This window comes from Tauraco erythrolophus, chromosome 1, assembly GCF_009769465.1.
Source record: "Tauraco erythrolophus isolate bTauEry1 chromosome 1, bTauEry1.pri, whole genome shotgun sequence".
NCBI lineage: Eukaryota > Metazoa > Chordata > Aves > Musophagiformes > Musophagidae > Tauraco > Tauraco erythrolophus.
In genome coordinates, this window is record NC_141465.1 from 17,103,608 (window position 1) to 17,123,857 (window position 20,250).

At 46.4% G+C, this 20,250-nt stretch overlaps 1 protein-coding gene across 1 annotated transcript in view; it reads left to right on the forward strand.

Moving 5' to 3' along the window:
* PTGFRN (prostaglandin F2 receptor inhibitor) overlaps positions 1–7,519 on the forward strand; it is a 108,716-nt gene extending 101,197 nt beyond the window's left edge. The window contains exons 9-10 of the mRNA XM_086622607.1: positions 5,780–6,085; positions 7,353–7,519. Coding sequence (XP_086478733.1) covers positions 5,780–6,085; positions 7,353–7,519 — 473 coding nt within the window. The remainder of the gene's footprint in view (positions 1–5,779; positions 6,086–7,352) is intronic.
* Positions 7,520–20,250: the final 12,731 nt, after the last annotated feature.

The following is a 20,250-nucleotide window of genomic DNA, read 5'->3' on the forward strand; positions in this document are numbered from 1 at the left end:
TAGTAAAGGCCCATCGCTTTGAAATTCCAAGATGTCTGTTCTACATTAAATCTGAGTGTAGCAGGGAAGCAATTTGCTAGATTACAGTTGTGTGCTGCCTGTGAAAAAATGATAGAAGTCTGTAGATTGTATTATTGAAATGCTTGGCAGGCAAGAAAAGCTGAGTAAACTTTATTGCTGTCAAAAGATTCATAGCCTGGGATATTGGACACGGTAAGCAGCGACCTATACCTCACTCTGTCCTGTGGTTTTGGCTCAGCAGGGAGCCTCTGCTAAGTTGAGGTGTGCCCAAACTCTTACAGGTATTGTTGCGAGGCAGTACCCAAAGCAGCTGGCTTCCTTTGCAAAGCAATAATTGCTGGCAGGGAGCAGCTGCTGCTTCTGCTGGTGTTTGACAGCTAAAATAAGCTTGGGGTTGCCTCGTTGAAAGAGGCCTCAGCATCCCTGACTCACTTCAAACTTGAAAAGAGGCCACTTAGTAACAGTGGGGTTCTCCTGTCAGTGCTCTGCTGCAGTTTGGTTCGTGGTGTTTTTTTGTGTTTGGTAGCTTGAGACTGGGAGAAGCACTGACAAGATGAGGATAATCAAAAGGATCGAAGTCAAAAAAGTGTCCTCTTTGAGGAGCTGCTCATTGGCACAATTAAGTTTTAACTGAGCAACTTCATAAGGGTTCACAGGTGTCTGTTGAATTGACAGGTGATGCCTGGATTTGGAAATTTTGCCATTTCCAGTGGTCATAAGCAGCCAGTGCACAGTTTTGAATGTCAGCACTGTAACCTGTTCCATAGCTGGCTAATATCCTCTTGAACATGGCAGATCTCTACTCTGTGTTTTTTGTTTGTTTGTTTGTTTGTATTGTGTGGTGGTTTGTTTGTTTTGTTGGTTTTTTGGTTGGGTTTTTTTTTGGGGGGGGGTGGGACATGCAGGGTGAGAGTCTGTAATGGGATAGATGAGAAACAGGCAACAGATATGGCTAGAATGGAGTAATGTCTGACATTGTGACAAGTTTTGAAGGAACCTTTCAGTCCATGCTGTGAGCCTCCACTTGCTGAATGAGCAGAATTTGAGCCCTAACCAGCCATGCTGTGTGAAGAAACTCCATCTGCACCTTTCATGAGGGCCTGAGAAGCTGGCCCCTCTCCAGTCCTTGCAGGTCCTCTGGATGAGACCTGCAGAAGAGCTGCAGGGAACAGCTGGAATCTATGCAACAGCTGTAGGTGTGCAGGCTTCCCTTGTCAGTCTGCCTTCTTGGCCTTGAGAGGAGGAGGAGACTAGAGCAGTGGGATAATGGAGCAAGTTGGGTGAAGAAGGGTCTTAAGATCTCATAACAAACAGATGTAGTTCCTCAGTGGTAAGCTTATTCCCCTCTATCCCATCTCTGATCTGTCTCTATGCTGAGTCAGTGTCACAATTTAATTCACAACTGGAACGGAGAACTTGCTTTTTAAACGAGTGACAAACATTAGACAGATTGTGAAAATAACAGTGCTATCTCATCTCAATGGGGAAATGAGGCACATTGTTAGGGAAAGCTTGCACCAGGTAATCAGATAAATAAAGCAAGAGCAGCCAGCATCTCCTAGAAGAAAACAGATGACAGCAGTACATACATGGTCTTTCCATTTGGGAATGTGATGAGAAAGGAGAGCAGTGCAATTGCATTTGACTCTCTTCTGAGAGGCATGATGGCTTTTAAAGGCCATATACTCTTCCGTTGTCAGAGCTGTGTTTTGAGCCCTCTTGTGAGCAAAGAAGGATCAGGGAATTTCATAGGGTGTCTTGTTAAATACACATCCAAAACACTTTGAACATGATTGCTGTGCCAGCCAGTTGCACACTTGTACACATAGGTACTTAACTTTGCAAGCATGCATGTGAATTAGTGTGTATGCTTCCTTTAAAAACTGAGGTGTCAGGTGCCACCTCTTTTCCCTCTTTGTATGCACAATCAGAAAAATCAAGTACTTCCAAGGAGCTGAGGAAAATTAAATGACCAAACGTCTTCGTTACAGTTAGATTGATCTATTTGTTTCTAGAAGTGTTCCTTGTGAGTTGGACTCTTGTCTGGTAGAGGCAGTTCACAGTACTCTGTGTGCGTGTGTTTGTGTGTACCCACTCTGTGGGAAATTTTCAAAAGGGTGGAAAAAGTTTTGGCATGACTGCTGCGTGCTTTAATTTCCTCTGCTTCTTTGAGACCCTGCTGAAATGGAGTGTGTATTGCTAAGCTCAGTACATGGCAGCAACTGCTCCATCTAAAGAAGTGCTCCTTTGGCTTGGCAGCTGTGGTTGGTGTTTTGAATTGATATGAGGGGATATGTGTGTGTCAGGGGGGAATAGTAGTTGTTCTGTGCCCTGAAGATACAAAAGCTGCTTCTGATATTTGTGTTGAATGCACACTTTCACAAATGATCTCTCTAGATTTCCCAGATCACCCCTTCTTGGGCTATGTGCTTAGGGATTTAAAAGCGTTACTTACTGTGCCTGAAAGGAGATGGTTTTTTATCTGCTCCAGACAGACCCAGTGGGCACTCTAGAGAATTTAACAAAACCAGCTTGTTTACCTCTTGTATGGCTTGAAGTGGTTTGCTCAGCTCTCTAGGAAGCCCTATTCAACCCCATTTAAATGTAGTAAACAAAAAGGGTCTCAAATTTGTGATTCAGCACTGTAACAAGATGCTGAGAGCGCTCCATTCTAAGCAGTGGAAGTGTATGGTTCCTAAGAGCTGGTCTAGAAATCGGATTCCCTGTTTTTGAAGAGTGATTGGCCAGGGAAGCAGCTAAGACCCAGGCAGCTTAGTCCTGTGTGTCAAATTGAAATGTGCATAAAGATGTGCTTTACATGTTGATGATCCTCACTGAGGAGGGGAGGAAGCACGGCATCACTATTACTCTGCTCACAGAGCTCTGAAGCATCCCTCTCCCAGTGCTTTGTGTTCCTTTATGGAAGCAGCTGAGTTGCATGACCTGGGGGCACTGAGGTCCTTGATGGCGCTGTGAGCTTGGCAGTGGGATGCTACTCTTTCCTCTAATGTAGGGGACCTTGTCCAGGTGTCCCACTCACAAGGTTGTGGAGCATGAAAGGAACCGGTGAAAGAAACCTTTGTAGTGTTAAGTGTGAGTGTGGTTCTTGTGGTTGGGTTTGGTTTTTGTAGACTGAGGACAAAAATTATGAGTGACTTGTTGACATTGATGCCAGGTGTATGTGGAATGGTACAGATTCCTTTTGGGAAGCCTAACATATGACCTGTTTTATGTCAGTAAAACCATGTGTTGGTTAGCACTTCAGAGCTGCTAGGCATGTTCATCACTGATCTTTAGAGAGCATCTGATTTATGTCCTGGTTTTGCTAAATTTTCTTGCGTTTTTATTGCATGAAAACCAGAGATATCTAGAAATGAATCAGATGACTTTGCTGTTATGAAGCTAAATCAAAGAGGATACTGACAAGAGTATTCAGAGCCAAATCCTCCCTCTGACTGTCTGTAGTGAGTCACTAATTGCACACTGTGTATACTGACTAATAAAATATGTTGGCATAATACTGCTGTCCCATGTTGTAATTACAGAAGATATTCAGCTATTTCAAAATGACAGCAAGTGCCTGCACTCATCTTTGTTTGTGGAGGGAAAGAAACCTCATATTAACTGAGACTGGAAAGAAGGAATTCTTCAAAGGTAGCAAGTTGTCTGGGAATCTGAAGGCTAGATTATTTTTTTTTAATATTTAAATTTATTGTTTAAACCTTCTTTAGCAAGTGCAATGCTGTGCAGGTGTTCATATGCTCCTACGGTACCTGGAAACACAAGAGCTAGTGGCAGTCTTGATCTTTGGAAGGAATTGGTGTTCCCAACACGACTGTCTGTGGACTGGTGCTATTACCGTATTTGGCATAAACAGGCAGCAGAGATGAAGAGTAGTTTATAGAAACAGAGTGCTCTCCAGTAAAGGCTGTTTCCCCCAGGCAGTTGGGTAAGTACACAAAGCAGAGGTCAAAGTTTGGTCCCGTCAACTGAACGTGTGTTTATGGTAATTTTATTAACCTTGCTTTCAAGGGAGGTGGTCCGAGCGCTACACCAAGTAACTAATTGTAGAATTTGTAGTATGATAGGCAAGAGTGATTGTTGTGGGGGCTGCTGGTCCATATGACCTATGCTGACCTCCACGTAGGACTGAGAAACCTGCCTCTGCTGTAGGGCTGCAAAACGGGCAAGGTGCTCTCTTGAGGTTCTGTGCCGTCACCTCCAGCAGCTGCCCATGGTGGGCAGGGCAGGAAGCTGGCTGGTGTCTCAAAACAGTTTGATCAGCTAGCGTCTCTGATAGTAACATCTGCTTTCTCTTCATTTTTGAAGATGTGTGTAAAACCAGTGCACCTTACAGTGGAGTTATACTCCAAAAGAGCGAGTGGTTTTTGTCTGCAGTAAGGGGGAATGTCCCACCTGGCCAGCTGATGCTATACTTCAAGTAGCAGAGCTGTGGATGTCCCTTTACTTCACTTTACTTTAAAATATTATTTTAAGGTTCCCTTCCTTCCTGAAGTGTTAGCTTGCCTGATAGAGGCTTTAAAATTGTCTTCACTTTTCTCTGCAAAGAATTTAAGTACAGCAGCAGGTTAAGGGCTATAATTTTTCCATTAGCCTGGAGATCAAATGTGGAAGTTTAGAGAACAGCAAACTTAGACAAAAGATCAGTTTTTAAGTTTCAGATTGCCAATACTGTATTTTTCAGTAGCAAATGGAGGCTTGATATGTCCCCAAAATCATAGGGACTGTCTTAGTCTTAGGTGTGAAAAGGTTAATCCCTGTGTCTACACGCTAGCAGTACCCAAAACTCAGGATAGAAGTAGTCACCTCTGTTTCCAGTTTGGGCTCATCAGTTAGCTAATGTGCCAGGAAGGAAAACCTGTTGATGAGACAAGTGAGCACGCTCTCCTGTCTATGCTCTAGGTCATGTCAGGTTTCAGACTCTGACAGGTGTTGCTGGGCTCACATTAGCAAAGAATAGCAGTGATTTTTAAAGTAGATAACACAACGACATCAGCCTAATAGGGTTAAGACTGAGATCTGCTAATGGGATCAATAGGATCTTGCATGAACACAAAAAGAGCCAGATGTGCTGATGAACTCTGACTACCTGTCAGCTATGTTAAATGTGGAAGGTGCTGCAAGTGCATTTTATAGGCTGTCTCCTTGAGTGGTGTAACTTGTACAAGGCGTGATGGCTGATGATGCATGACAGTAACCCATGACTCTGGAAAAAATGTGTAAAAGGATCGTGGTCTGAATGCTTTTTATTTTTGTAGGTAATTTTTTGTGCTCAGTATAGAATCTCTGTATTCTTTCAGGCAGACTAAATATAAAGAACGGCCTTCTGGAAAGAGCCTTCTGACTTTGTAGTTGTGGAGGCCCTGCACGAGGATAGTGATTGCAAATCAGCGTCTGGTAGCAAATGCCTTGCACTTCCAATGCCTTTTCACTGTGGGTTCAGCATAGTTGCAGGAAAGCAAGAAACCTCTTCTTTGTCGTCCCTGTAGTAAGTCACTCTTTCTGTGCGGCTACATTCTTCCTGGCAGTGCATCTCACTGCAGTTCACTGTTGAATCTTCCTAGAAAGGACATGTTCAGGGCACACTTTTTTTTTTCTTTCTTTTCTTTTTTCTTCTGCTGTCAGACCAGTGTTGGCTATACTGCTTACAGATTAACCTTTCTGCTGACAAGTGGCACTATGAATACTTTTTAGAGCTCACCAACACGTCCAAATTCTTCTTTGTCCATAAATGCAGATGATATGTCCTTTGATGTCTCCTGGTTTGCGGTGCGCTCCTTTGCGTTGGACAGAGAGCCCGTGTTGCTGGCCTCGCTGGACCGGAGAGGGATTGTGACGCAGAGCAGGAGAAATGGGAGCAGTGATCTCAGCCTGGAGAGAATCAGCCCGCTGGAATTCCGGCTCCGTGTGCATGGCTGTGAGGACCACGACTTCGGGAACCACTACTGCGTAGTGACCCCGTGGGTGCGATCCGCCACCGGTGTATGGCAGCGGGAACCTGACATCAAAGCCAAACCCATCTTTCTATCTGTGAAAATGGATGGTAAGAGATTGCAACGTGTGTTAGGCAACTTTTTTTTTTAACACCTTGTTATGTCTTTCTGTGACAAATACTCCCCATGGCTATTTTCCAAGGTGCCTGTGATAATCTCATTAGACTTTGTTATCCTTTTCTGTTGTTTTGCAGCTTCTGGTTCCAGATTCTGTAGACTAGGTAGGCCTGAACAGATCATTCTCATCAGGCAGGGGTGTTCTCTTTCCTGATCATTTCTTAGTGATGTTTTGCATAGCTGGGGCATTTTTCAATCAAGGCATGGTATTCTATCCAAGTGGTAACCCTTCTGGTGCCTGCAGGAGGAAGCCTTGGGTTGCAGATAGGACGTGCTGAAGCAGAGTCGTGTTGTGGTTAATATCAAAGACGAGAACAGAAAGTCAGAGCTCTGACTCCTTCCTCCCTCTCCTAACCACAAGACGTGTTGCTCCCTGCACTTAATGGCTTCTCTGCTTTCCAACCTGAGTTGCAAGTGTTGCTAGACTTCATGAGAAGCAAGCTGTGTACTAGATATTGCATTCAGCATGTAGCTAAGGAGGAAAATTAACGCAGGAGGGGTTTGGAACTAGTTACTTTCTTCTCAGTATTTCCAGGAAAGGTCATACTAGGAAGTTTCATGAACTTGAAAGGAATTAGAAGTTTTTGTTCTCCCTACTGTGCAGATAACTATTATAACTGTACTTTCCAAACTCCTTACAGTTCTTGACCCTGCCTTTTAACTGAGCAGTAGGTGCCTGCAAATCAAATTTCTTGTTTAGGGACCAACTTTAGAGTTTGATTAGACAGGATTTCTGAGTGGCAGTGAATATACTGTACAAGTAGTTGTAATCAGGCAAAGCATACAGGAGTCCACTCCTTGCATTTTGAAAACATATTACAGAGTGCAGCCCCAGTCTGCCTCTGATGGGGAAACTTTGCAAGGCTTTTGTTTGCAGGAGCAGGTAATGGGATACCTCTTGGAACTATCTGTACATTGCTATCTTACTCAAGGTTCCTCTGGTGCTTCCAGCCTCCCTGGGGCTTTGAAATGGTGGAGGAAGAATTAGGGTGAGGAGGTAAAGGAGTCCAGTTGGAAACCAATTTTCCTAACCTCGAAAGACAGAAATCAAGAAGGAAAACTAGTGTAATTTCCTTCTGAAATAATTAATCCGCCCATGACTGAATAATGTGGGATTTCTCTCCTTTTTTAGGCAAGAACAAATAAAAGGAATCTCTTAATTTCTCAGTGATATCTAATACTTTTGCCTTCCTCTTTCAGTTCTGAATGCTTTCAAGTATCCCCTGTTGATTGGCATCGGTCTGGCCACTGTCATTGGACTCTTATCCTGCCTCATTGGCTACTGCAGCTCCCGTTGGTGCTGCAAGAAGGAAGTGCAGGAAACAAGACGAGAGCGTCGACGGCTCATGTCAATGGAGATGGACTGAGTGTGGGAGCCAGACACACATGCGTTTTGGGAGAGACTCACAGGGCTCTTGAACTGTGCTGAGACACTCGCTCACAGGCCCAGACAAGACAGTGCGTTTCCTCTCTGATTTCAGCCTGGACCTCAAGCTTCTCCTTGTTACACATCATGTCCTGAGAGCATTCGGGTCATATTTAGCGACTCAAGAGTTCTCCTTTTCCAGTGGCACTTTCTGCATAGGGATCATGTCCTTTTAATGTGCAAACTGTTGAGCCTTCTTTCAGCAGGGCCCTGTGACAAAATTCACTAAGGTTTTTGTTTGTTTGGTGGTTTGTTGGTTTTTTTTGTTCCATTCCCCACACTCCCCACCCCCTGTTTCATTTTGGAAAGATGTCCCTTTGTGAAAGCATGACGGGCAGGGTGATGGGTGGGAAAGGGGCTGGTAGAGGTGTTAGACTTTCATTGTATTAACCAATCTACTTCTCCCCTCTGCCTCATCGCACCATCTGGTTCCCTTTCGCTGTCCATCTTGATATCTCACAGATTTCTCTGTGTTGGGTTGAAGGTTGAAGGAACTTCCTCTGCTGGTGCCTCGTGAGGCTGTTCCAGCAAAGAATTGGTTTACGGTTGTCAGCATGCCTTCTCTTCCCTGGCTTTCAACGGGTTTGCAGTTAACCCCAAAACATGACTTGCCTGGAGGTCTTTGAGACACTTTTAAAAAACTTTTTTTTATTTTATTTTCAGTGCTCAAAGCTTAGCTATGGTGAATAGGGGCTAACTTGGCAACCCTGAAGAGTCAATCCTCAGACAAGTATTTGTTGGATGTCTGCTTATGGCCACCTTCTCCCCCACCCTTCCACCTTCTTTTCTCCCCACTACAGCTGCTCACAATGTGCCTGAGACCCTGTTCTTCTTGTGGCAGGGGGGCATATGGTGTCTAGGGACAAGGCCCAGCCTTCTGCTGGCCTCGGCAGAGAGGTGGGAGACCTTTCCCCACTAGTGATGGTGTGACTTACTGGAAAAAAAAAAAAAAACGAGATGAATCTTTGTTTGGCCAACTGATGTATGATTCTATGATCATGTTAGAGAAGGCTTGTAAACAGACTAGACTCCATTGCTGCTTCTGCCAGTCACTCAGTGGTAACCCTCAAACCTGTGAGCAGAGTCTGAGATCTGCAGTGGCTGAAGTGCAGCTCAGGGTAGGAATAGGGGCAAGCCCAAGAAGGCAGCAAGAATCCTTCAGGTTCCAATGAATCCTGGTCTTATGCATGGGCCTGCAGCAGGGTTTTCCCCATGGGTTTGAAACCTATTCCTAGGTGCTATAGTATAGAAATCCTGCTTTGGTCTTCCACATGCACTGACCTGGCTCCTGAGTGGGAGCTGCTCCTTTTCCAGGCAGTTCTGTCTTCCCAGCACAGCTGGTGTTTTAAGCAATAAAAGTCAGAATAAAGATAACTGTGTATAAACAAACAAGGAAGTAGGACTGTACCGCAACCTGACGTCACAGCCAAGGTTTGACTCACATCAAGAAGGATGAGAAATGTAGAGTTGAGGCCAGGGCTCAATCCTTTCCAGGTTTTTTTTTTTAAGATAAAAGATGCTAAAGGCGAGCATCCGTGGAAGGTAGTGGCTGTGGTGTGTTGTTGCCAATCTAGACATTAGTTATGTACTAGACGATCTGCTTCACTAATAGCTCATCACACTGCACATTCCAAGGGAGCTGCAGGTCTGGTATCTGTGCTATGAAGGCTTCATTTCACACTAGTGTTTGTGGAACCTTGCACACAACGCTGTAGCTATTCCAAAATGTTTTGAATTTTTTTTTCTGGTAAGTTTTCTGTGTGTGATGGTCATGTTTTTTTTTCCTGTCTTGCATTGTGACCTTTGTTCTGAGGCTAATTTGAGTTTTTTTTTTCTAGAAGGTTGTTCTGCTTCCTGCATGTGAACAGGCATGCAGTCACAGATGTATGCATAGAGATGTCCAATGATTTTTTGGAAGTTGAACGTGAGACATCTTCAAAATGGACTTGATTTGCATAGTTGGGGCTTGCAACTTGTTATTTGACTCTTTAAGACATTTCATGTAGTGCTCCAAAACTGGGACACCCAAAACCTGTAAACCTCTGGAAGTCTTTGGCCTGAACCTTCATAGCAACCTTTCTGTCTGACCTGATGTTTTACTTTCTGGAAGAGCTCTGAAAAGGGCTATGTTGCAGGCATAGCTGCCTCTGCTGAGGAACAGGGCAGAAGCAGTCTCTAGCTTCCACTGTGAAAGCCCAGAAATCTGTAGCAATGCTTTCCAAAGGAAGGGAGTTGAGGAAAAGATTCACTCAGATATTACTCTGACAGCAAGAATTTTTCTTCCTCTCCTGTCTGTCTGCTGTAGCGAAGTCTTGCTTTTTCCTTAGATGTTATTAAACACCATTCCAATTCTTGGGATGCTGGCTGTCCTTCCCACGCTGATCTAGCAGCTTCTTTCCTGCATTAACATCTGCTTTCTTCATGGAAGGCCTGTGGCATTGGGGCATCTTGGGAGGGTTTGGTAGTGGTGGTGAAGTTCGAAGCACAGTATCAGTCACTTTCTGTCCTCCTTGCAGACTGAATTCTTGTTTATGTGCTCTTGGTTAAGTTTTAGGGAGAGAGGATCATGACTGTAATGCAATAATTAGGGAAGGAACGAGCAGGGAACCACCAGCTCCTTGCAAGCACACAACATAGCACACTTTCTCCCTGCTGGAAAAAACTCAGGGTTATTTTGGTCAGGGCTCCCTGCTCCTCTAGTGAAAGGTCCCCATGTCCTTAGCTAATGCGGACCTTCCTTCATGGCCCGTAACAAATAATCTTTGTCATTCCAAGTGAAGCAAGTTCGCCACTAGCTTGTACTGCTGCCAGCCCCTTGGAAGGCAATGCTGCGTCCCCTTCCACCCTGTATTTGCTGTAGTTGGAAGGCTAGAAGCTGAGGGGCTAGACTTACCCCAAGGTTTCCTTATACTTGTGCCAATTTTGTATTGTCCCCTTTTTTAAAAATACAGTGGGAATCTTATGACTAATGAAAAAAAAATTCTAGGTCACTTTTCGTGTTTTTTATTATTTCCTGTGTGACCGGGGTTTGTGTGAGTGGAGGTGTGTGTGCATCCGGTTCTGTATTAAACCTGCCAAGTATCAGGAGAGTAAGCTGCCTGAGATGCAGTGCAAGCATCTATATCCTCCCTGCTGCAACCCGTGGTATTGTCAAAGTATCCTAAGGGCTCACGTTGATCTTCGTCTGTTCGCGTTGTCACATCTCCTGGTTAAGATGGTAAATTCCTCCAGGCACTTGGAATTTGGATCCAGGACAAGCTTGAACATCATACAGCAGAAAGGCAAGATACTTTTTCTTTTGTTTTAATTTTGAAGTTATAAAACAATGTGTTTGGCACAATTCTGGAATGCAGGTACCGAATAGTTCTAACAATGCTGTGTAAAATGTTTCTTTTTATGTTTAAAATAAAGAGCGAGCCTTTTTGATTATATCTGTGCTGCGGGTTTGGATGTTTGAGTTATGGGCAGTTCTTTCCTTGTACCCTGCATGTATGCAGACACTATTGTTGAGGCAAGGGTATCCAATGTAGACCTTACAGTCCTGTTTCTGGCACTGTTTACCCTGTAAAACAATCATGAGCCCTATTTTACAGCAGGCTTTAAATTTTTGCCTACATTTGTGTGATGAGCTGGGAAATGTACTTGTTTTCTGAGTCTATTCTGCTTCTACCTCACTGTAAGTCGACCTTTTTGCTGGAGGAATTTCCTTTTGATTACTTAGGGCCAGGAGTGACAGTTAAGAGTATGCGTTTAATATCTGCTGTAAAACCTGTGCCTTAGATGTTGAGTCTTCCTTGGACCCTTCCTGCGGATTCTCATTTTCACAATACCAGGAGGAGAATCAGTAATGTTGGAAGTAAACGACCTGCTTACCTTGCCAATGGCTGAATTTAGGATTTTTTTCCTCCCATCAACCATGTAAGGACACCATGATAGTAGAGCAAGGAGGTGACTTGTTTTCCAGCAAGAAGTCGCTTGAGGCAGAAGTGGTTTTGGGAGGCTGAGAGGCTTTGGCAAGGTGGGTTTGTGTTCAGACCGGTGTGTGCTCTGTCCGAGATGGCTGCAGTGCAGGCCAGTTGACAGCAAAGTGTGTGCCTTTGGCTTCTTTCCAGATGGTGGTGTCACAGCTGACATGGAAAGATGTCCTCTGTAGAGTGTGCTTACAGGAAGCTGGGAGGTGGCACCAAGCTGTCAGTTCTTAAGGGGTGACAGGGACCATCAGCTGAGATAGAGAAATGTCATAAATGGTCTCTGATCCCTCAGCAGAGCCTTTGGCAGCTGCAGATGTCTTAACACATACAAGTCCATGAGTAATGAGAGGCATGCTTGTGGGACAGCAGTTGTTGGCCTCTAGCTGTGCAGGTTGCAACTTACTGGTAAGTTCGGATAAGCTTTATGAAATCCTCTTGCTTCTCTCACCTCCTGGAATGGCCTGGATCTTAATACTGTTCTTGTAAGCATGCTAGGATTTTATCATAAAAAAGAAAGCCAAAATTTAAAGTCTGCAGATGAAGGGGGATAGTTGCAAGTAACTGAGTGTTGCAGGGAATGATGGGAGTTACCGAATCTCCAGCATCACCTTGTATCTGCCATAGGTTCAGCTCAGCTACCTGCCTATAGAGGTACTTAGCTGCCTGTTGTCAGAGACAGTCTGAAAAGTGCTTTTGTGCCAGAGCCTGAGACTTTAGGTGCTTCCATAGTGCCAGGCTCAGGCAATGTGCTTGCCTGCGCTTGTTCTACCACAGCGTAGTTGTGCTGCGATGGCTCTGGCTGACTGCCCTGCTCAGGTCAGGGCCAGTCCTAAAACCTCTGCTGGGCTGAAGCTGGCTGGTGTCGAGTAGAATGTACGAGAAGACCTGCTGCCTCTTTGTCGTGTGAAGGTGAAGCCCAGTCATGCAGATCTTCCAAGGAAATGTATGGCTTTTGCCTTTTCAGTGAGACTTTCTACGTTTCTTGATTGCAAGGGGCTGAGGTCTGCACAGCTGGAATCAGGACAGATGGTGTTTCAAGGAAGAGCCTTTAAGAAGTGATCGAGGCTGTGGGATGCACTAACTGAAGAAAAAGCCACTGCTCATTCTTGTGAGAGGTAAATATACCTGAAATACAGCACGTATCCTTCTATCTGACAGCCCTTTGCCAGGGATCTCCTTCCATTACTGAGGAAAATAGCATTAGGCTGTAGTCAGCAGATGATTGATATTGAGAGCTCCAGGGGAATGCCTGGGTTATTGAGGAAGCCAGGTTCTACCGGTTTCCAGGTCCCTCAGAAGAGCTGCCACAGAGACAAGCTGTTCCCCTCTCCCTGGCAGCTGAGTTGCATTCCACAGAGTGCCAGAAGTGTAAGTGCATGTCTGGTTCCACCTCTGCCAAGGGAGTAGAAAGGCAACACTTTCCAAATCAGACTTTATGAAAGCAAGTTAATATTATATCATACTTTGTTCATGTGGGATTTCATAAACTCCAGCATGTACTGGGCCTTAGACTAGATCATGGACTTAGTCTGAGTGCACCTCTGCTGGCTTCAGACGTGAATAATGAAGCTGCAGATGGACGTGAAGTTCTGTTTCTTGTTGGCAACTTAACCTATCTCATGCCCTTTGATTCCTTGTTTTTATGATCCTGCCGATGATTTGACATTTTCAATAGATGGCAAGGAGTCTCAAAGATACTAAGTTCCCGAAGTTTCCTAGAGGGTGAGGCTAGAGAGAAGGGAGGATGCTTCCAGAGCTCCTTCAGCAGAGCTAGCGGTATGAATGTACCAGTAACTGGACATCCAAGGACCTATGGAGGTGTCTTAGAGAACAGGACTGGTGTTGCCGTTGCGGCTCATGTTGCCTCTGTGCAAACTTCAGCTCTACCAAGGTGCTGGGCATGGTGTGCAGCGGCTGGGATGCTGGGGCTATGGTAAACAAGGAAAATATCCATGCTGTGACTACAGCCAAACACAGGTTCTGAACGTGAGTCCAGTAGTACTAACCTCCCCTTTGGTGTTCAGGTACATCCTCTTTCTTTCCGTCCCCTACCTTGATTGCTCATTTCCTCCGTGTCTTGTTCCCTCTGCCTCCCCTCTTTCATTTCTTGTTCTTTCCTTCAGGAGTCTCTTCTTGCCTTTGTCTCTCTTCATCTCTAGGACCATACTCTTTAGTGCTAGTCTCTGGGGGAGAGCGAGGGTGTGCTCTGGTGGTGTATCCTTCAGTCACCTGCTGAGAGCTCAAGCTGCAGAACTCCAGCCCTGTGCCTGCTGCAGATCATCTGCAAGACTGGCAGCACACACACATGCACATAAATATGTTGTGGTCTCTTTCCTCATGAGGACTCCAGAGAATATGCAAGGAAACTAAGCACCTCTGATGGGAAAATGACTCCAAAGAAACATTCAGATTCCCTTTGCCAAAGCAGAAGGGACAGATTTTCATTCTAAATAAGATGGTTTTGGCCTTCTTTCTCCTGAGCAGCTGCTTGCTATCATAACACAAATGCTGCTCAGCGTCTGAGTTCCAGACAAACGACCACTTTGCTGATTGTTGTACCTAGTATGAAGCAAAATCGTTTCTCAAGATAGCAATGATGGGACTCATCTTTAACACCCAGGCAATTGCGAAAGAGATACATAAAGAATGCGATTTATCTGACCTACTTGAGACGTGCATTTTAGAATGAGAACCTGAAGGGACCCGTTTCTCATCATTAGCTGTAAAGCAAAGCGCAGCTCACCTAAGACATGAGAATTAGGCAAGATAAATGTGTAAAAGTATTGGCCAGGCAGGCAGGGGCTGAGAGAATTGAGGTAATGGCAGCTCCCTCTAGTGATGGGCTGGGGAAGGAGGGAGGAAGACATAGCAGATGGCTGGAGTCGTTATTCAACCAAGAGACAGATGATGGGTCCTCGAGATCTCTGTAACAATCATTCTCACATAACTTGTGTTTTTGTGAAAACAATTACAGGATGAATTTTAATCTCGATTTTGTTACTTGTAGAACATCTTTTGCCTTTGCATAAGAGTAGACCTTGGATGACAGTTATCAGGATGGATCCAATCCACTCTAATTGTGGTTTTTATCCTTGTGCAGGCTCCTAGACTTCAGCCATGCAGCTTTTCTGCCGTGTGACTACTGGAGTCAACCAAGTCTCATATGGAGATTCCTGGTGTGTTATCCAGAGTGTCCAGTCCCTCTGAAGGTGTCTCTTCTAGTAGCTGTACCAATAGTGAGTGACCAGGCTTCTTGTAGTATTTAGAGCAAAATCATTGCCATAAGGTGAGTCCTTCCAGCAATGAAAGGGATATGTCTTTTTACTTTATCGAGTGTTTGGCCTTCTTCCACAGGGACAGACCTTAGCAGCTGTTTTCTGTCACTGCTCGCTCTCTACCCCCCACCACGCCATCACTGAGCTGACAAGCATAGCCTCTTCCTCTAGCTCAGAAATATCCGTTTCTGATTTTTCAGGGAGAGCTCCTTCAGTTCTGAGTGCCCAGCCAGACAGAAGTATATGTTTTCTTATTCGTAATGATGTTAAGGTCCTTTTGAAGCTGATGGCTTTTCCTGTGGCCTTTCAAGTGTGTGCTGAGGTGTTCTTGCCTGGTGCCATTATCTTTTTCTTTCTCTCTTCCTTCTGTCTCCCACAGTCCCCTGCATTCATCCGGAGAGGTCTTTTGTAAGTCACAATTCATTAAATTCCCCTTCCTCTACCTGAGTGTATACAGTGTTAACAAGATGGCTGTCAGGACCCTTGGGCATGACATTGCCATGTTTAAACCTTGTGTCAGTGGTGGCAGCGGTGTGTCTGTGTCATCTGAGCATCACGTCTTCCCAACTTCACTGAGATCCATGTTTCAGTGATGAGAGATGTTCTCCAAGTCTCTGGGAGTAGCAGGGGAGGTGCTGCAGGCTCTCTTAGGTGGAAGGTGTCAGGCAAAAGATGACTGTTGCTGTGTTGCAGTACTGGGCACATACTTTATCAAGCCCTTTGGTGGCAACGCTGAAGGAGGAGTTGCTTTCACATGAAGAATGACAATCCGAGCACAAGGAAGTGAGATCTAGTGTGTACATTTGCAATTCCTTCTGACATCTCTGTTTAATCAAAGCTGTATATCCCGCAGGCTTTGCCTGGAGTTCACTGCAGCTCCTGACTTTTGTTTGAAGGAAATTTGTTTGGCTTAATGTAAATATAACTTAGCCTTTCTGTGACTATAGCCAAGACATCCTCCTGTAGTGCAAAGGGAGGATACCAGCAGCAACAGCGTCAGTGTCGCCTACACTGTGCTCTGCTGTTCTGCTCTCTAGATGCTTCTGTGGCAACGAGGGCAAGGTGGGGTGGTGTTGTCCAGAGTGTTCTACCCTAACTTGAGGAGGGTGAAAAGGTGGCATATAGGAACAGAGCATCTACTGCATGGCCAGGTACAGCTGTCTGGTAGTTAAACACATCCAGACCACTAAATAGCAAGTTAATACTACATTTTGAGTCAGGAGTCCCCCTGGCAACCCCTCAGGCCCCAAGCTGAGTTTCTTTGGACACCTCTGTGTGTACACTTGGAGAGAAGCCTCATATTCACAGATGAATGATGCTTTAAGAGCTTCAAGATGAACTGAAGCTGACAGTTCTGGGATTTTAGAAAGGGTCGCTCTGGCTCTGCTACTCGACCTTCTGAAACTGCTGCTTTTCCTACAATCTCAGAGGAGTGGGAAAGAGGAGTTGTTTCAGGTAGATGAGCAAAGGCTTTTGATGCTAGGTGAGCTGTAAGTGTAGTTTTGCCATTGCTACCTTGCTTTTTCACTTCAGGAGCATAGCTGTGTATCACTCTCATGTTGTTTATAGTGCTGGGCTGGCCATACTCCAGTATCCTGGCTGGTAAGGAAGGGATTTTCTGTCTGTGTAGGTGGGGGGGTTTCCCCAGGTAGCCTTTGTGCTACTCTGTGGGACCTGTAGCTGCTCTCTCTTCAACCTCAGCCTCGCAGCTGTCTGCCTACAGCTCCTGGATGCTCTGCTCAGGGCAGTGGGTTCAGGGCAGGCAAAAATCCATGTGTTTTGAGATTCACATGCTGCCATTGGAGGGAGGCGTGTGGTTCCTGAAGGGCCTTGGAGACCCTCTGCCTACCTCTAGGACTGGGAAACACATGATTTGTGCGTCTTCCACTCAGGCCTGTTAGGAAAGCACCTCGCTATTGCATCCACTGGTACAGTGGGCTTTGGCATCTGGACTTGTCGTTTTTCCCAGCTTAGATGTATTTAACAATTGGCTGCAGCAATGGCTGTTTAATTCCCTTGCTAACATTTCCAGGGCAGCTATTTAATTTTTACTTTTTTTTTAAACCCTCTTGCTTCTGAAAATCCTGTAATCGAATCCAAGCTCTGTCAATCTAATTAGTTTTGAAGTGCAGCATCTCCATAACTTAGAGACCTAAATAAGCAGCTTAATATTAAAACCTAGCTTCTCTCCCAACACGTAATGCTGTTCTGTATTCCCCAACTGTTCCTACTGAACAACAGCCCGCTGCGATTGCTCTCCCTCTTTCCCACTCTTAACCTCCCTCCTGTCTTCCTCGGCCTCTACCCTTGCCTGTGTCCATCGGGAATCGAAACGACCAGGCACAACCCTCTGCTGCTCTGCTTCAAACAGTCTTTCATGATGCCGCTTGCTTAAAAGATGCTGCTGCCGCTTCGATTGCCAGTGCGGAGAGGTCGAGGGGCGGCGTGTGGCAGCTCCTCATGCCGCACAGGCAGGGGGGCTGCGTTTGCCGACTGCTTGGGGATGCGATGGGACACTGGCTGTGCTGCAGCAGGGGATCGCTGGGATTTAGGGAGGGCAGGCTGTGCCACCTCGGAGCCAAGCCCCGCAGCCAGAGGCGAGTGACCTGATGCGACGCCTGGGAGGGCAGGTGCTGAGCAGTGCCTCTTTGCCAAGGTGCTGCACTGCTGGCTCCTTCCTGGGGTGCTGCTGCAAGGAGCTGGCAGGGAGGAGATGAATTAGCTCCCTTGGTGCAAAATCCCTCCTGGTCCCCAGTGGCACGTTGTGCCCCTCCCTGAGCTTTCTGCCACCTGCAGCAAAGGTGAGATGTCCAGGAGACTTATGCCAGAAATGTGCTGTTGGCCCAAACTACAAAAAGTGGTGGAGCTATGGCTATAGAGTGAGGCTTTTCATCCTTTTTGTGTGGATAGAAGATTTAAAAAATATATATGATTGGGGGATGCCTAAAGAATGTTTTTATTAGGATAAGATATGAGACATGGTTCAGGCTCTACTTATGTCCCACTGGGAGAGCAGATTCAGAACAAGTGTGTTTGCCTGCTGCTGCGGCAGCGAAGCAGGAATAACCCATCCCACTTTCCTGAAGGGCTTTGGTGTCTCTGTAGTGCCCTGCCCAATTTTGTTCTTGTTTGACTTTTTACAGTAGAAATGATGGTGCAAATGAGAGCAAATGCCAGTTCACCATAAAAGAGCTGTGGGTGTTCTCCTAGGCCAGCCCTGGCTGCTCACTCCTGAGCAGCCACAGTCCTAGAAAGCTGCAGTTGCTCAGGACGGGTGTTTCTCTGCTTCCCAGCCTGTTCTGCTTTTAGGTTTCAATTGCTTTTGTGTTTTTTTTAATAATCCATTTCAGTCCCTGGACCAATCATACTGTGTTTTTCAGTGCAAAATAATCACAACAGCCTTTCTGTGCTGCTGTTGGTTTTGCTTATGAAGACCCTGACCTTGCTGCATGTTGGAGCCATGTCCCACGAGGGCCCAGGACATGCAGGATTCGAGTAACAGAAGCAGTCCTCTTCACCTCCATGAGAAGAGGTAATTATTTTCTTCACGTTTGCTAGACTTCTCCCTATTTTTGTGGCTGTCTGGTTTCCGTGAGACTGGCTGGTGGTTTGGTTCGGCAGCACGTTGGTGGGGAGATATTTATCCACCGCGATGTTGCTCTGTGATAGCTGTGAGGTGAGCTTTCAGCAAAGTGGTCCTGGCACTGGCAGGAGCTGGAAAATTCGGGCATTTGTGCTCTGTCAGGAGGTTTCTGCCCATGAGAGCGTGCCTGAGGGATTGCGGCTGAGCCGGCCAGCCTTGGAGAAACCAGGCAGCTGGCCGGCTCCCACTCCGCTCTGTAATTGGGGGAAGTAACCAGCTGCCTTTGATGTCTGAGCCGGGATGAGAAAACCTGACAGCAGACTTCAAAGTCTGTTGCGCAAGCTCCCCTGATTATCTGTAAGGCTTCTGGCTGGTCCCTCAAGACTGCCAGATTATCCTGGTTAATGCTTTGCTCTTCCCCGTGTCCCCCACCCTGCCTGGCACCAGCCCCTCGCTTTCGAGGCTGCAACTTCCATCCCTCCTGCCCCTCCCCAGTCACTGTGGGCATGTGGCAATGGTGTTTTTGGGTGGGGGGACATGTCTCCTGAGATCTGTGAAGCACAGGCAGTGGAGACGTTTTTGAAGAACTTGCCTATAGCCTTCACCCCTGGGCTATATTCCCCTTTCCCCGTTCATTGGCAAGAGCAGTCTGAAGTGCAGGGACCTCTTTGCGGCTGCCCTTTGCAAGGTACCAGGGTGTTTACAGCCAAGCAGGCACTGTGTGCCTTTTCCCCCAAAAAGCCTTTGGGGAGCAGAGCTCCCATCCACACTGATCCAGGGCAGGTCTTGCAAGGAGGAGAGGGCTATGTTGTCTTTGCCCCCTTCAGCATCTCTGCTGGGACCTTGCTGCCTCAAATTAGACTGTAGCTCCCTCACCACCTGTGCCTCAGTGCTTGGGGAGCACCAGGGTTCTTCTCCATGTGAGTAGGGATGCAGAGGGCAGGTCGCTGCTGAGGGCCGGCTCAGGTCGGGGCGAGGAGATGGCAGAGCTGTGGGGCTGAGTGGAGGCCCCAGAGCTCCCGCTCCTCCCTCAGCAGTTTGCATTCACCTGAGATGTTGCACAGTGATGCCAAAGCTCCTGGGGAAACCCTCCCTTTCAAGAGCTGGGATTTTTTTCTCCCAGAGGAAGCAACCTCAGCAGTGGCTGAAAACCCTTCCTCTGCAAAGCCAGATTTGCCCAAGACATGGTTTGAGGTCTGGATTTCTTTGGCAACAGGATGGTAGACTGTCTCCTCTGCTGCAATGGGTGGAAGCCAGCAAAGAGAGTGGCAAGTGTGGGCGGAAGAGACAGGCATCATCTGCCACTGGGCAGCCTTGCTGCCCTCACCCCAGGCATCCGAATGGAGTGAGGGGGCTCACGGGGACTATATGACGGGTCAGGGGATCTGGGCTGCAGCCACTTCCCTAAGCTTGCCTAATCACTTTTGGGTCTCAGCAGTCTGTTCTCCCTGATTCATAGATTTAGATTTCTAGGTTGGAAAAGACCTTAGAGATCGAGTCCAACCAACATCTGAAAACATTGAGTCCAACCAGATCTGAAAACCAACACTGAGTATGGGGTTGCCTCCTTCATCCTCAACAGCTTCCTCTGTAGTGTTTCTATCCTGCTGTGGGAGTGATCCTGCCTTACACCCATCCCTCCCCGGGCTCCTTGCAGTGTGCAAGAGGACCATCTGCTCAGCAGTTGTCTGTAAGGGAGGTTTCAAAGTCCTTGTGGACAACACATCCTGTGTTCTTTTAGGTAGAATCTTACTTCACCTTGGAACACCCCAAGCGCCTGCAGGCACTGGTGGTGGCCAGGCTGTGCCGAGGGCTGGGGGTCAGTAGAGTTTAATCCCCATGG